Genomic DNA, 15885 nt, shown 5'->3' on the forward strand with positions numbered 1-15885 from the left:
TTGAATACGGCGCTTATCCCAGTGGTGTAATCGCTGCAATTAATGTGAGTAATAATACCGTGTTGGGAAGTGCCTCTCTCCCGCATTTATCTTTCACGACCGGGAGACCTTAAGCCATATAGATCGAGGCCCATTCAAGAACGATGATGAATATTATCAGGCGCTGATTTCAGTGTTTCTTGTTCATGTTCAAGAGCTCAGGCTCTAACACAACGTCTCTTTTGCACCGATTCCATTTCTCGAAGGCTTCGAAACTTCTCAAAGCAGACGTTCTGCGGTTAGTCGATGGCAAGATTTTGTCAAGATCGGTGGTAAAATTGACAGTGGTCAAAACAGACTAGACTATTGCACAGCTGGCTAGTTTCTGCAACAAATGATTCCATTTCTCAGTGGAGACCTAATTGAAGCACAGTTAAGGCCAACAATTAATGGGTTTCCGCTCTGCCATCCTGATCTCAGTGCAAGTAACATCTTTGTCGATAATGACCTTAATATTACTTGCATCATTGACTGGGCATTTGAATCTACCGTTCCTGTCTCCACGGCTCTTATGACGCCAGGTCTACCGCATCCTCGGGATGGCACAGAACCGTACCTCGACTCAGCGTTCAAGTCTGGTTTCATTACCAACGGCATCTACAACGAGGCAAAGCTCGATTTCAGGCTATGGAAATGCACTCGTAGGGCATGGCTCTTTACCCGCCTAACTATTCTCAATGGCATACAGGATTACTGCTATTTTAAGGAACTGTACACATCGGCCTATAAACCAGCAGAGGGAATCAATATACCTGCTCTTTTCAAAGCATCGCAGAAAGGCCACAAGCTTATTGAGCTTGCTAAAGAGCTGGCAGATGACGAAGAATGGGCACCTGAGATCCTGAAAGACGAAGAGGACTACTTTTCTGTCATTGGCAAGATGGAGACACCTGATGTGGGGAGGAAAGAAGCTGCCCTAATAGGCATTGAGAGACGTGCAATAGCGAGGAAGATCACCATGGTTTCAGGACTAAGCCAAGATTTTGTGGCGGACGAGAGGCTTTGGCGCTGGATTGAGAAAATGAAGAGAGACCGGTCAATTTATGCCACTTAAGCCTCTTTATATCCCATCTACTCTATCGTGTGTAGAAGTTTTGTCAATCGCTAGCAGAAGGTTAGAGTTCGTTAGTCACTGGCGAAATTCAAGTTATTTGTAAGAGAACAAAACTTCAACAGTGCATTATGAGAGCTATCCCGTCCCTTGGTATCTCATGGGATCCAACTATAGTATACTAAAGTATAACACGCACACCTGCCCGCCAGCCCGTCAAGGGAATTGACAAGGATATAAGTGACTTAAGGCACTGTCGACGCATTTGGTGCTTCTAGTGTGTGCCATGCTTTTTTCTTCTATCGATTTCTCTCCACAATTATATTTAAATTAGAAGTCTAGAAGTAAATTAAAAAGGTTGGCAGCTTAACATTGAATTTAAAAGGATGGACACTCACACACCTCACAATGCTGGACGCGGAACGTTCCAGAATAGATCAAATGTATGTCTCGGAGTTAAAAACTTCTCGAAATCAATTTGTTTTCCTTCGTACGCAGCTCTGATAGACCCTGCTTCGAATTCCACAGGAGTGTATGGATAATGAGCATCAAATCTATGATAGACATGGTTCGCATATCTTGGATCAGATAGATTCCGACCCTCACCCAAGTCCAGCCAACGAGTTAGTATCAATGCTACGCCATTTTTCAAAAAATTCTTGACGTCAATTTGGAACTCAGTAGGGCAGATGTCGCACTGGAATAGGCCCGAACATGTCGGACACCTGGAATTCAGCCACAAGTCATCCCAGTGGCTTACTCGACAGGCTATCTTTTTATCCAATCTTGAGGGCCTATAGTAGTTGGAGTGCCAATGCGGACAGACATTGCTGGGTATCATTTTGGGGACTATAACCGCGTACCGGACTGGGAGCAGAATCCAAAGCTGATGGCGTAAAATAAAATGACCATTTACAATCCGAGGTGTAGACTCCCATCGGTAGGTATACCCGAAGCTTATTGAGGATCGAGATTTGGTCAACATGGAAAGATGCACACTGGAGTCGAGGCCATGACGATGAAGCTTCATAGCCGACTGAAATGCGATAGAGCTGAATCCCCTATAGATATTGATGTGCACATCTAAAGACATATCTTTCAGTGTACACTTCGCTCGTTTTGCACCAGACCATCGGGAGTCGTATCGCCACTTTGTACTGCTATGAAGCAACTGACAGTCGTAGCACAAGATTTGACGGGGTAGATCCCTTCCTAAGGGTTCTAAGAATGCCATTCGATCAGGTTCACGGCCCTTGGCATTCAGCCGATCAAGATACTGGTTTCCCAAGATATACCAGACTGGCCGACATGTCAGGGTAAAAGAGGCTGCGGCTTGGAGAGGCAGGAATTCCGCAATGTACACAATAAGCTCTATCGGGAGAATCTTGAGAGGCGAATGTTCGAGGCTGTGAAGTTGATGTTCTCTGTTGGTACGAAAGGGAGAAAAGGAGCCCAAGAGCGCTATAAATTTGTCGAGGAGCTCCATTTTGATAGCACCTGTTATGGCCGAGTACAGAGGAATAAGCGGCGACAAGCATGTGCAAGTATAGGTGAACGATAGTAGATATCTGAATATTCGTGTTTTTGGAAAGGGGAAATGAGCGAATGGGACTGTACTTACGCTCACGCCACTATTAAACTAAAGGATCTAATTGTTGGTAAGTTTTCTTCCAGGCCATCTTTCCGATGAGGCCACAGACTGTCAGCCCACTTCAGGAACAGGTACGCTTATACCAGGAACCGTGATAGTCTACAGCACTACTCTGGCTAACTGAGCAAAAATATGAACTAACGTAGCTTGGTGAGCTTAGAGTACAACTTCTGTGACTGTCTCAAAATGAGAACATGTAAATCACGGTGATAGTCATATAATAGCGTCAGAATCTATCATTGGAAATTGACTATTATCTTCCTGTTTGGCGGCTATAATGCTCCCAGTAATTATTGCGAGCCTAATACCCAGCCCGAAAATCATCGCAGTCGGTAATCATGATCTAAAACCCCAGAAACAAGCTCTCAAGGTATCCCACCCCACCATCTACTCCTCAAGCCGATCCCCTTCTCCCTCCCCCTCCGCATCCACCACCTCGGCATCCTCACAAGAAGGCGGCAATCTCTCATTCTCCTTCGGCGCCTTCCAATTCACCATGCGCTCATTCTCCACAAACGTGTAGAAGCTTGCGTAAATGACAATAACATTGTCCAGATACTTCAACCCCAAATCCAGCTCCCTCACCACGCCCACAAACTTCATACCCGCAAAGCAGTGCTCCAGGATGTCTTCGTCTACCCAGAACGTCTCGTCGCCATACACTAACGTGTTCTCCGCTAGCCCCTGCTCCTCTTCAATGGTGAGGTCAAGCGTAGGCTGGTAGGGATGCGTCCAAGGCTTGCAGGTGAGAAGGCCGAGGGGTTTGATGGTGCCAGTGCGACCATCTGCGGCCCGAATGCCAGCAAAGCTCTTGATGAGCGTCTCGTCAGGCAGGGTAATGTTCACAACTTCGAAGCCTCGGAGCTCCTCGGCGACAACGGCCGGGGCTTGGTACTCCTCGAGGCTCATGGCGGCAATGGCTTCAAACTGCTCGGCTGTGCCCATCAGAGCCATTGCTGCGCGGAAGGTGCGGTGCGCGTGGTCGACCGACATGTATTGGTTCGGGTCTGCGTCGGCTGGGTGGTCAGAGATCGTGGCCGGGTCGATGTATAGGAGCCTGGAGTAACCATGGCACATGATGGAGAGGGCCTTGTGAAAGTTCCCTGGGAAGGAGGAGCCGATGTCATGGATAGCTGGGAGCTCGGACTTGGCGAGGTCACAGATCTTCTGGGCGGCGATGATGGATTTAGTGTACTCTGGGCAGACCCCGTGCATGAGGATGTAGTTGAGAAAGTTCTTGACTACATTGCAGTAATTGTTGATCAGGCTCTGGTTGTGCATGCCGAAGTTGTATGGAGCCCTGGAGGATCTGATTCAGATTAGTGATGGCAGGAAGCATCTGGGGGTGGTGAACTCACAGAAACGCTTTGGCGATGCCCTCGAAATCTACCACCCAGTTTTGTGGCGCGCAAGGATCGTAGAATTTACTTCCTGCCTCGTCGCCGCCGAACATGACATCGGTGGCGTTGATATCAGCGATCGTGGGACCATCGAATTCTTCCAGTGCCTCATTGTCCACCCCTCCAGTGAATGCCTTGATCGTGGTGTCGATGCCACCGAAAGACAAGTATTTGTTGAATATGTTCGCACGCTCTTCATCGAGCTTGCGCCTGGCGCGGTAGCGCTGAATGCACGTCTCAATTCGCTCTGCAAATGGACGAGCAAAGTAGTATAACTGCTCGACTTCCTCCTTATGATCCTCCGGTGCGATGGGAGGGTCGGCGTAGAACTCTTCGAAGCCTGTTGGGTTTGGCTTCTTCTTCTTCCCACTGCTCTTCTTCTTCTTCTTTTTTGCTCCCACTACCTCTGGAGCACCAACACTTGGGGCAGCAACTTGGGATTCGGTGGCCCATGCAGCCTCTCCATTCTTGTCCTCCATCCCTTCTGCAATGCTTGGTCTCTTTTTGGTCATTTGGTCAAGTCCGTGGTTATCTTCATCTTTGTCAGCAATAGCTGTAGATTCTCCAGTCAATTCCAGGCGCTGTTCAACTCCAGCCTTGGTATCAGGAACTGTGATATTTTCCGAGGTTTTGGCACGGGCAACAGCTTCAACTTCATCTTGGTCACCAGGCTGGGGAGATCCCGTTGGAGACATCGGGGCTGGTCTGAGCTTTGTCAGTTCCTCTGAGGTGTATCGGAGACCACGGTCACTCTCAGGCATGTTGTTGATCTCAGGGCCTGTTGTTGGGGCGCCGTCGGAAGTGATCGCGGCAGGTTGCTCTGTGTGTGTAGTCATGTTGGTTGTGGTGGCAGTGCAACTGATATCGAGACCATGTCAGTATGTCGCAGTGAGTGAGACTGTGAGTACACGGGGCCTGTACTCACAGCCTGTGTCCAAGGGTGAAGAACTAACCTGTGTGATGTAGTGCAGATAGAGAAAGAAGAGGGTAGAGACTTGACAGCAGTTGGAGGGGTGAAGAAATAGTTGATTGTCTGTTAACGAAGACCAGCAACAAACAAACTTGTAAGGGGTGACAGTAGAACAGGTCTCAAAATCAAGTACGGGAATTTGGAAGTTTGTCAATTGTTAATTCTCAATTCAGATACTACAGAGCTTGAATGACTAATTGGAAAGTAAAATTTAGTTAAGAGCAAAAGTGAAGTTGAAGTGAGCTAGCCGCTGGGCTAATACGACGAATATTTTCAACGGTCGACTTTTGCTTTGCTGAAGCTATCAACATACATAGGGGCGCAGTGCACGCTGCAACACGGCACGGCTTCACGGAGATGGAAAAAGGAGGAGGTGGTGGAGGCTGAGGTTGAGATGAGATGGAAGCGCTTGAGAGATGAATGGATGGACCAACTTGGTCAAGACTAACGAAAGGCCAACAAACAAACAGCTACAACAGCCTCCAGCGTCAAAACGTTGGGTATGTTGGGCATGTCCTGTATTCCCCGACACCTATACCCCTACCTTTGTGTTGGGAATCATTTGTTGTGTTTGCCGCCGTTGGTGTTTGAAGGACGGGAAGGAGGTGATAGAGGGCGGCGGGCTGTGCCAAGGCAGAACGACTGAGCTTGCTTCCCAGCCTCGTCATGCTCACCGCGTCCAACATATCGGGAACGAATATATGCACTTCGAAATCGCTCATGCGGGCTTCGTGATCTTATAGGCAATGCTATACGTTGTCATCCCTGAGCTATGCGCATGAAGCGGCAGTAGTGACTGTGGCGGAGGCGCGGTTCGGGCGCGGCCGTTGTGGCGCGTTGTGGGATGATACAGATGGATTGTGAATTTGACGAATTAAGGCTCTTAAAATTTAATTAATTTAATGAATTTTAAATTATTTATCCAGCAAAATCCCAGCGCTTATCCCCCACTACAGCCACAATCACTCGGGGATGCTCAGGGATGCTCAGGGATGCTTGGACAACTCAGATGCGCCAGATTAGGTTATTGCCACGACAGACCGCCTCACAGACCCGGAAGTACCACCAACCGCCCACCACCCCGCCTACTCAGCCTCGCGCAGCTCGTCGCTTTCTGCTTCAACCAACGCATCGCGCGCGTAGCGTACAGTACATAGACTTCCTATCATCATTGCTTCTTAAATACCGGCTCCTTACCCCCGACTTTTTCTTTTTCTTTTCTCCAGCATGACCATTTTATAGACTACTACAAAAAAAGAGCATAATGAGCAGGGTGCTTCCTGACATAGGGGACCTGGTGGGCTTCGACCATGCCGTCGCTGGACAGTATGTTATGCGCCTCACCCACCCCACCCCTCCAGCTCGGTCAAATATACTAACCCACGCAGCGATGGAACCCTCACTGACCCCACCGGCGAGCTCTTCGTCAAGCCCTGCACCGCGACCGAAATCGCCTTCTACGAATACACCGCCGCGCATCACCCCGCGTTCGCGGACCTGATGCCCACCTTCCTCGGCATGCTCACCCTTTCCGAATCGCAGACGGCCATCCTCGAAGAGGCCAGCGCGACCACTCTACCCAAGTCTACGACGCCGCCCGCGCATGCCGAGCAGCTCGTGCTACACCACAAGTTCATCAAGACAAAGCGCATCGTGACGGACCGGGCCCTCGTGCTCGAGAACGCGACACACGGCTTCCGCCGCCCCAATATCCTCGATGTGAAGTTAGGTGTGAGGCTGTGGGCGGATGATGCGGCGGCTGAGAAGCGCGCGAGATTCGACAAGATTACGGCTGAGACAACGCACGCGTCGCATGGGTTCCGGGTCGCGGGGATGCGGGTGTGGCAGGGTGATGAGGCACCAAGAGGGGGGCATGTCGATGCGGATGGGTATAAAATTTATGATAAAAATTATGGGCGCGAGGAAATTGGTGTTGATAACGTGGCGGATGCGTTTCGGGAGTTTATAGGGGCGGGGAGGAGTGCTGGCGTGGATGAGGAGTTGGGGAGGCTGGTGGCGCAGGCGTTTCTGGCGGAGGTGGAGGAGGCGAGGAGGGTGCTGGAGAGTGTGGAGACGAGGATGTATTCTTCGAGCTTGTTGTTTATTTATGAGGGCGATGGGAAGGCGTTGAGGGAGGCGATGGAGGAGGCCACGCGGGTTGGGCGGAGTGCGGCTACGAATGGGGACGCAGCAGTAGAGGTGTCAACGAATGGAGTTGGGATTGAAGAACTCGTCAATGGGGATGCAGACGCTGACGACGACGAGGATGAAGACGAAGAGGTTCTGCCCAAGATCTACAGTGTCAAACTCATCGACTTCGCGCACGCCGAGTTCGTACCTGGCCAAGGCTCAGACGAGAACTCGCTCAAAGGGATCAGGAGCGTCGCCGAGATTCTACGCAGCATTGGAGAGGAGGAAATAGGAAAGGCGAAGAAAAGCACTGCATGAGCGAGATGGCGCTATTGGCTCGTCGCATTGAAGCTTGCATGGCATACGATGATTTCTCTTCTTTCGCATATGCGTCTCTCCCCACCCGTCTGGACGGGCCGACGCATCAGGTGTGTCTCTTTTTCTCGCGCACTCATCTCATCTCAGGCCGTCTCTGTGGTAGGCTACTCTGGTCATGGGAAGGGTTATGAAGACAATGAAATGCTGGAGACGGGGAAAAGAAAAACAGGCTGGACTTGTATAAAGCGTGATGAAACCGCTACAATGACCTAGAAACCACAAATAAATAGAACCTATCCCACACACGAGGCTAGATCATGAGTAACCAGTATAAAATATGAAGCAAAAAAAGAAGTGTAAAAGCAGTCGTGCGACAGTGCAGATCTCCTTCTTCACATCCGACTTTCCTGGCAACTGCCGAGACACAAGCCACTATCGTCAAAGTAACCCCAATACTGACGCAATACACATCTACCCCTCCTTCTTAGCTAAGCTACTCAAAACCCCCAACATCGACCACCAAAACCACCGTTCATGATTCCCTCCTCCTCAATTGGAATTACAGAAATTATTACGATTAATCAGCACGCCATCCCGTTGACGGCCTATGTCGGCATCTACCCTGCTGCCCCGCAGTGTTTATAAGCTTTCTCCACTTACCCCTCCAAGGAGCACTCTTGTGTCGCGTAGGTATATAACTCGATCGGCCCTCAATCAAAAGTTCCCATCACCAGGACTCCCAAGAGCAGCTACAAGTTTCCAATCACCAATACATCAATTCACCAGGACAATCCCTCACTTCCCCAGCACAAAAATCCAATTCCCCACAACACCTACACCCCACAACTACACAACCATGTCCACCCCCACCCTCCCAGCAACCATGCGCGCCATCAAGATCCCCCACACTGGCGGCCTCGAAGTCCTCGAGCTACACAGCGACCTCCCCCTCCCCACCCCCACCTCCGGCCAAATCCTCATCAAAAACGCCTTCGCAGGCGTAAACTACATCGACACCTACCTCCGGACCGGCCTGTACCCTCCCCCCGCCTCTGGAATCCTCGGGCAAGAAGCAGAGGGGACCGTCGTCGCTGTTTCCGCTGAGGGAGACACCTACGGTTTCAAGATCGGTGACCGCGTCGCTGCGTTCACGTCTGGGGGTGCGTACGCGGAGTACGTTGCTGTGCCGGCGCAGACGTCGTTTAAGCTCCCCGAGGGGATTGAGGCCGGGTTGGGGGCTGCGAGTTTGCTTCAGGGTCTTACGGCGTTGACGTTGATTCGGGAGGCTCACCCTGTCAAGAAGGGGGAGACGATTCTGGTTCACGCTGCTGCTGGAGGCGTGGGATTGTGGCTTTGCCAGCTCCTTCGTGCGGTTGGGGCGAAGGTTATCGCTACTGCTTCTACGGCGGAGAAATTGGCGCTGGCGAAGGAGAATGGTGCGGATGAGTTGGTGAATTATAAGACGCATGATTTTGTGGCTGAGGTGGCGAGGATCACCGGTGGTGCTGGTGTGGCGGCGGTCTTTGATGGTGTTGGTGCCGCGACGTTTGAGGGCAGTTTCGCGTCTGTGGCGAGGAAGGGGTCGATGGTTAGCTTTGGCAATGCGAGTGGACCTGTTCCGCCGTTTACGATTGCGAGGTTGGGAGCGAAGAATATTAAGGTGTTGAGACCGAGGTTGGGCGCGTATGTGGAGACGAGGGAGGAGTTCGAGACGTATTCTGCGGAGTTGTTTGGGTTTATTGCGGATGGGAAGGTGGGGGTGAAGGTGCATGGACGGTATAAGCTTGAGGATGTTGCGAAGGCGCAGGGAGAGTTGGAGGGGAGGGGTACGGTTGGGAAATTGTTGCTTGTTTTGTAAAGGGGGCCTGCTAGTTATGTTGTGAGGGTGAAGTTGCTTGTGCTATAATATGGAAGCTGAACGCGAGAAATTCCGAGTCCTCTACCACAAAAGTCGTGCTCATAGTGACTGAAGGTCGCTCTCCTGCGCACCTAACCCCAATTCCATCTCACATCGGCGAATAGCTATTATTTGGTAGAGCCGATTGTATCGTGAGACTGTTTCTAGCTTCATATTTACTAGATAGCATGATATCAGAATTCTAATCTACCTTCAAACCACCTCCCCTTGGTAGTCTATTACGCCCTTTTTCTTACTTATATCCAAGAATATCTACAACCAATCTACTCCTTCTTCTCAGCCTTCTCGGCCTTCACAGCCTCCAACAGATCCGCCGGCGGCGACTGCCTATAACCCCTCGGGTTATTCGACACCCACTTCCACAAATGCTCACACGCATTCTCCAGCGTCAACTCCGTCTTCCACCCCAGCTCCGCATTCGCGCGTCTCGGATCAGCCGTGAGATCAAGCACGTCGCCGGCGCGGCGGTCTACGACTTCATAGTTCAGGTCGCGGCCCACGACGGTGCTGAAGGCCTTGATCATCTCGAAGACGGTGGAGCCGCGGCCAGAGCCGAGGTTCCAAGAGCGCACGCCAGGCTTGGTGGTGCGGAGGTGGTTGAGGGCTGCGAGATGGCCGTTGGCGAGATCGACGACGTGGATGTAGTCGCGGATGCAAGTACCGTCGCGGGAGTCGTAGTCTATGCGTTGTTAGTTTGGCCATCCATAGTAATCATTATTTGGGGAGGAGTTGCTGGGCTTGTAAACCGGGGGAGATGGGAAAAGGGGCGAGCATACCCTTGCCGAAAACTAGGAGCTTCTCGCGCTGGCCAGTTGCGACTTGGCCAAGGATAGGAAGCAAGTTAAATGGGTCACCAAGCGGGTCCTCTCCCATGAGGCCGCTGGGGTGGGCACCACCTGGGTTGAAATAGCGCAGAAGCGCGGCGTTGTACTGCTCATATGGCTGTCCAGCCTTCTTAGCGTTGTTGCGCTGCGCATCTACGTGGTCTGTGATAACACTCTCGATCATGGACTTGGTGCGGCCGTATGGGTTGGTGGGGCCGATGGGGCAGTTCTCAGGTATGGGGATCATGTTCTCCCATTTTGTGGCGTCGCCGTAGACGGTGGCGGAGGAGGAGAAGACGATGTTCGGGACGGAGTATTTAGCCATACAGCGCAGGAGAATGATGGTGCCATTGACGTTCACGCGGTAATATTCGAGCGGCTTCTCGGAGGACTCGCCGACGGCCTTGGGGGTTGTTAGCTTGAGCACGACAGGGGCTGACCGCGAGGGATTGTTGCCGCAATCGGTATGCGCCACGAGGATAAAGAGAGCCTACCTTCAAGGCGGCGAAGTGGATGACACTGTCAATATCGGGATGCGCCTCAAAGACCTTCTCGAGTGCTGGCTCATCGGTGACATCGACCTGGTAGAAGATAGGCCGCTTGCCACATAGCAGCTCGATGCGGTCCAGGCTGACCTTGGACGAATTGTACAAGCTGTCGACAATAATCACATTGTAGCCGTGCTCAAGAAGTGCGAGGGACGTGAAGGATCCGATGTAGCCAGTGCCACTGTTGTTGAGAATATCGTCAGCACAACGATTTTTATCCCCGCATTGAACCCCGCAATCTGCGGTTTGTTTTGGCGGGAAAGGCGGAAGCCTTGCTTACCCAGTGATGAGAACAGTTCCGACGGCCATTGTCAAAGGTCGTCACTGAAGAGACGGGATATTCACAATTGATCTCAGAGGGAGGTCTCTAGTTGTAATTGGAGTTAGAGAAGAGATCGTGGCGGGTGGAAGAACAAGAAAATGTCCGTGATGTCGTGGAACATGGCATGAGGGGTAAGGTGGGGTGGGGTGTTGCAACATAACAAGGCCGAAACACGGGAGGGGCGATCGGGGATGTCGGAGCCGTCATCGCTCACTGTATATATTTTGGCCATTGTGATATTCTTCTGGGCCCAATTGCACTTTCAGCGACCAAAGCTGTCAGTCTAGGATCATCGAATCTGTGGTCAGTATCGTCAGTTTCGTAAGAATAGGTGATCTACCAACTATTTCCTTGAACAGGTCTAAAATCGTCTCCCTGTGGCGCCGAGTTGCCCACCACCACTGTGATCTTCATAGCCAAAAGAACCCAAAAAAGGAGATGATAGATGATGGATACTGAGATACACCGGAGCAGCCTAATCCGGAGTTCTATACCATCACGGACAAAGGTCGAATATCAAATGGCAAGGTCGAGGCTGGACAAAGGCTAACAAAGGCGCGGCGCACGGGATATCCGTCTCTGTCCACCACAGCTTCTGTGAAAATCACCATTTGCCTGAAATGACTGACATCTTGGGTATTAATAATAATCATTACAATTCATCTCACGATATTTATCTGGTCGTGACTACCACAAGAGAGCTGTTCTCTCGAAATATCAAATGTTCAAAAGTGCTATGGATGAAGTTCTCGGGGAAGTGACGTCCGAGATCCGGCGCAGATTGACCCAAAGTACTGTGCACCACAATAAGTATAGTGAGATACCTCCATGCAACGGATCAACCTTGTTCCCGGTCGAGTCCGTCGGCGCGTCCAACATCTTTTGTTTATGTCGTAGATGCGACCAGAGGCTCCGAAGAATAATCCCCAAGGCCACCGCGAACGGCTTCGGGATCAAGGGAAACAAAGAAAAGACCCAGTCCACCCACCATCGCCATCCTGTAGCTGAGTGCTATAATGATATGCCCTCGATCAATTGACCATCCCCTCATACAAAGCCCAAGGCCCGCCTGGCCTTGGATGGCCATCATCCATTGTGCCTCGTCTTGCGCTCCGCAACCTCCTCGATCCTGCAATTCTGCGCCGACGACAGCTCGACAATAATTACACTGTAATTACCATTGTGCCCTATTGAGCCCTGTTGCGCCTATTTACTCGGCCTCGCTTGTGGGCGCTAGCATTGTGCTTGTGGTGGCGGCCTGGATTCGCTATTGTCTTCTATTGACGCCAAGCCAGGCACCACTTCTGAATAGCTTCACAATAGTAAGAAGACCCCATTGACCCACTTTGGCTTCTCTCCAGCCTTGCCCATAGGAACTCCTTCCACCCCGCCACCTTCGTCTTTCTTTCTTTTCTCTTTTCGCATCACTGAACTCTCTGGACTTGACCTCTCGATTTTTTTCGTACCAACTTCACTTCACTTCACAACTCCAGACTTCGGTCGCAAAGCTTTCCGGTTTCCAACCTTTCGCAGTCAGCTCTTTCCGAATTCAAACCTTGAGAACTTTTACTAAATCTTGTTCACAGAACATTCGACCAACAACCCTCACCTTTCTCGACACCGCCACCGATCCTCACCTTCTTCGACCCCGCCACAACTCCTCAACCTCCTCGACACACCCACCCACTTTCTTCTCCTCCGTGGACACGATGTCCACGTACCGCCCATCAACTCGCGCTAGCAGCGCTGCCGCCAGCATAACTGGCGGCCCACGCGCCGCAGTCACGCCGGCGACCCCGACTGTTACCCGGGGCGGTCGCAAGAAGCGGGGTCCCTCGACCATTGCGTCGGAGTTGGGCCCCCAAGTGATCGCCACCAAGGAGAGTACCTCCTACGGGTCGTCGGCGGCTGTGGTGCCGATGGCACTGAACAGAGTGGAGGAGGTGGATCTTCGTGGGGCGCTGACCGGCATCGTCGCGCCGACGACCGTCGGAAGTGCGTATATTTCCTCTCCATTCTACTTTCCTTCTTCTTCTTCATTCCTTTTACTGACTGATATATAGCCCCGGCCGGCCAGAGGGCCACCACGGGTTCCGTTCCTCCGACGGGAGCCTCGACCAGCTTCGGTCAGGAGAGCTCGATGGCCGGAAACGGCACCTTCACGGGTGCCCCGGTCGTCGCTCCTCCAGGCCTGGCTGCCGGGCGTTCTCGTCGGGGGAAGACGGTCGCTCCTCCCGCTGAGGAGCCGGCGCTGCCGCGTCGAACCCCCACGCCACCTCCTCCGGCTTTTGAGGAGCTTCCCGCCACCGTTCCGCCCGCCGCGTCTAGGCCGGCACCGATCGCGTTGGCAGCTAGCTCTGTCACCGATCTGGTGGTCCGCGCCCGCGGTTTCGTTATTTCGGCGTACACCAACGCCACGGTTCGTTTGGTCCTGGTTTCGTTCCTGGCGGCCATCATGGCCATGATCTTCCTCGGCACCTCCGAGGGCTCGGCGGGTCGGGCGACCCGGATGTACGCGCAGGGCGCCTCGGCGACCCTCGCGCAGTACATTCCGCACGGGGTCGCCCACCCCCTCAATTACTTCAACGAGGCCGACATGCTGGATGTCCAGCGTCGGCTTCGTCGCGCCGAGCTGAGCATCTCAAAGCTCCAGCTCGACGTCGCCAAGAACGCCGAGCTCACCCGAGCCTTGGAGAAGCGCCTCCCGGACTTCCTCGTGGTCTCCAAGGTCCGCGGCAAGGTCCAGATCCCCGCCGACTTTTGGCGCGCCTTGAGGACCACGATCCTCGCTGACAAAGATCTCAGGCCATTCAAGCCTGGAAAGCCCGAGGATTCTGCGCCCGTCACCGCCACGCCCGATTGGGACGACTTCCTTCGCACCAATGAGGCCCGCCTCAAGGACCTGGTCGCATCCGACGTCCAGCTCGCTCGCGCCGATCTTCTCGCCCACCTCCAGACCGCCCTCGCATCGACATCCGCCGAGTACAACAGCGCACTCTCCAAGGCCACCCAGGCCGTGAAATCCGAACTCTCAGCGCAAATTGCCGAGCTGCCGGCCTCTGTCAGCGCCGCCGACATCGACGCCCATGCCGAGCGTGCCATGCAGCGCGTCTTTCTCACCTCCAAGATCGAGGCCCTCATCAATTCCAAGCTGGCCGAGTCGTCCACTTCCTCGCTGAGCCGCGTCAACTACTTCTCGCCCTCGACTGGTGCCGTCGTGAATCCCATCCTCACCTCCGCCACCTACAGCCCACGCGGCACGTTCGCTCCCAGCAATCTCATCACGGGCATCCTCAAAATGTTCTCGTACCCGCTTCCAAAGATTGGGACTCCCGTTGAGGCTCTCACAAAGTGGGATGAACACGGCGACTGCTGGTGCGGTGCTCCCGACGACTCTGGTGTCCAACTTGGTGTCCTCACCCCACACAAGTTCTCACCTGAAGAATTCGTCATCGAACACGTCCTTCGCACTGCGACTCTCAACCCAGGTGCGACGCCACGCCACTTCGAGCTCTTTGCGCACATTCCGCTCAAGCACCAAGATTACATTGCCGAAGTTTCTGCTGGCCTGTTCCCACATGCGCCTGAAGAGAAAGATCTCAACTACGACTGGGTCCGCATCGGTCGTGGCACATACGATACCACTGGTGAGACTGTGCAAGTCTTTCCCGTTCAATTGGAGCTCAGCCGATATGGTCTCTCATCCAGAGAGTTTGTCGTTCGTTTCCGCGATAACTGGGGCACCAAAGATGATGAAGATGTCGGACCTACGTGCATTTACCGCGTCAGACTTCACGGATTCATAGAACAATTCTAGTTCTTTACGGTGTCACTTGTTCTCATGAGCTCTTACTTGTTCTCATGGACTCTTACTTTTTTTCATGGGCTCTTTATCGGTGTTTACTATTCATGGGGGTGTTTATACGGCTGCATTGGCGGTGTTTTGCGGCATCAAGTTTATACGGTGTTTATTCGATGGTCTTCATGGGTGGTATTCTGGAGGAGTCTGGTGTTTTATCTGTGCTGGATGATGGATGGATGATGGGATGATGCTATGGGATACTATACGAGAAGAAAGTTTTCCCGCGCTGATGAATTCGCGCTTTATATCTGTTGATCGATTGTTTTTTTCTGAGATTTTTACAAAGGTTGTTTGACTCCACGAGGAGATCAGCAACATACATGGGGAAGAAATACCGGTATGGGAAAGGCAGCGTACATACAACAATACAGTTGACATAATGAAAATCAATGCAATCAATCTTATAAATAAATGTTCCCTCCGTGATTCTTACAAACTTCATTCATCCAAACCCTTTGAGCCTGCCACTTCTCTTCCCATCCATAGTTCCCCTGATTCGTCGTTCTTTCCCTCCAGAGCTACTGACCATCGCTCTTTCCCTCCTGGATTCCTTATCATCGTTCTTTGCCTCCTGAGTTTTTGACTACCGTTCTTGCTTTCCTGAGTTCCTTCCATCGTTCTTTCCCTCCCAACTTCCTGACCATCGTTCTTGCCGCTCTGCGTTCTTGACCGTCGCTCCTTTCCTCCGACTTCCTGGCCATCGTTCTTGCCGTTCTGAGTTCCTGATCAGCGTTCTTTCCCTCCTGAGTTCTTGATCATCGTTCTTGCCATTTTGAGTCCTTGCCATCGTTCGTTCCTTCCTGAGTTCCTGACATTCGTGAGAATCCTTCACAGCAGTGTTGCCCGAGTACT

The 15885-nt window shown here is 52.2% G+C and overlaps 6 protein-coding genes across 6 annotated transcripts; 4 read left to right on the plus strand and 2 right to left on the minus strand.

The window, feature by feature from the left end:
* Nucleotides 1-373: 373 nt before the first annotated feature.
* Nucleotides 374-1093, plus strand: VE01_07985 (uncharacterized protein; the record flags this gene model as incomplete). Its single annotated transcript, XM_018277413.1, has 1 exon — nucleotides 374-1093. One exon carries the CDS (start codon nucleotides 374-376, stop codon nucleotides 1091-1093), a length of 720 nt encoding a protein of 239 aa, XP_018128371.1.
* A 2035-nt stretch (nucleotides 1094-3128) lies between these two features.
* On the minus strand, nucleotides 3129-5137 carry VE01_07986 (uncharacterized protein; the record flags this gene model as incomplete). The annotated part of the gene is made up of 3 exons (XM_018277414.2): nucleotides 5095-5137; nucleotides 4100-4999; nucleotides 3129-4050 (listed from the first exon to the last, which is right to left on the minus strand). The coding sequence occupies exons 2-3, from the start codon at nucleotides 4975-4977 to the stop codon at nucleotides 3129-3131; spliced, it is 1800 nt and encodes a 599-aa protein (XP_018128374.1). The 5' UTR covers nucleotides 4978-4999; nucleotides 5095-5137.
* Nucleotides 5138-6228: 1091 nt separating this feature from the next.
* Nucleotides 6229-7914, plus strand: VE01_07987 (uncharacterized protein). Its single transcript, XM_018277415.2, has 2 exons — nucleotides 6229-6437; nucleotides 6500-7914. Exons 1-2 carry the CDS (start codon nucleotides 6376-6378, stop codon nucleotides 7557-7559), a joined length of 1122 nt encoding a protein of 373 aa, XP_018128373.1. The 5' UTR covers nucleotides 6229-6375; the 3' UTR covers nucleotides 7560-7914.
* Nucleotides 7915-8078: 164 nt separating this feature from the next.
* Nucleotides 8079-9643, plus strand: ZTA1_1 (NADPH:quinone reductase). Its single transcript, XM_018277416.2, has one exon. It carries the CDS (start codon nucleotides 8167-8169, stop codon nucleotides 9415-9417), a length of 1251 nt encoding a protein of 416 aa, XP_018128370.2. The 5' UTR covers nucleotides 8079-8166; the 3' UTR covers nucleotides 9418-9643.
* GAL10 (UDP-glucose-4-epimerase) lies at nucleotides 9512-11631 on the minus strand. Its single transcript, XM_018277417.2, has 4 exons — nucleotides 11130-11631; nucleotides 10796-11030; nucleotides 10254-10704; nucleotides 9512-10156 (listed from the first exon to the last, which is right to left on the minus strand). The coding sequence occupies exons 1-4, from the start codon at nucleotides 11156-11158 to the stop codon at nucleotides 9741-9743; spliced, it is 1131 nt and encodes a 376-aa protein (XP_018128369.1). The 5' UTR covers nucleotides 11159-11631; the 3' UTR covers nucleotides 9512-9740.
* Nucleotides 11632-12063: 432 nt separating this feature from the next.
* VE01_07990 (uncharacterized protein) lies at nucleotides 12064-15437 on the plus strand. The gene is made up of 3 exons (XM_018277418.2): nucleotides 12064-12493; nucleotides 12758-13166; nucleotides 13235-15437. Exons 2-3 carry the CDS (start codon nucleotides 12881-12883, stop codon nucleotides 14986-14988), a joined length of 2040 nt encoding a protein of 679 aa, XP_018128324.1. The 5' UTR covers nucleotides 12064-12493; nucleotides 12758-12880; the 3' UTR covers nucleotides 14989-15437.
* The last annotated feature ends 448 nt before the right edge of the window (nucleotides 15438-15885 follow it).

The sequence above is a fragment of the Pseudogymnoascus verrucosus genome (assembly GCF_001662655.1).
Source record: "Pseudogymnoascus verrucosus strain UAMH 10579 unplaced genomic scaffold scaffold_37, whole genome shotgun sequence".
NCBI lineage: Eukaryota > Fungi > Ascomycota > Leotiomycetes > Thelebolales > Thelebolaceae > Pseudogymnoascus > Pseudogymnoascus verrucosus.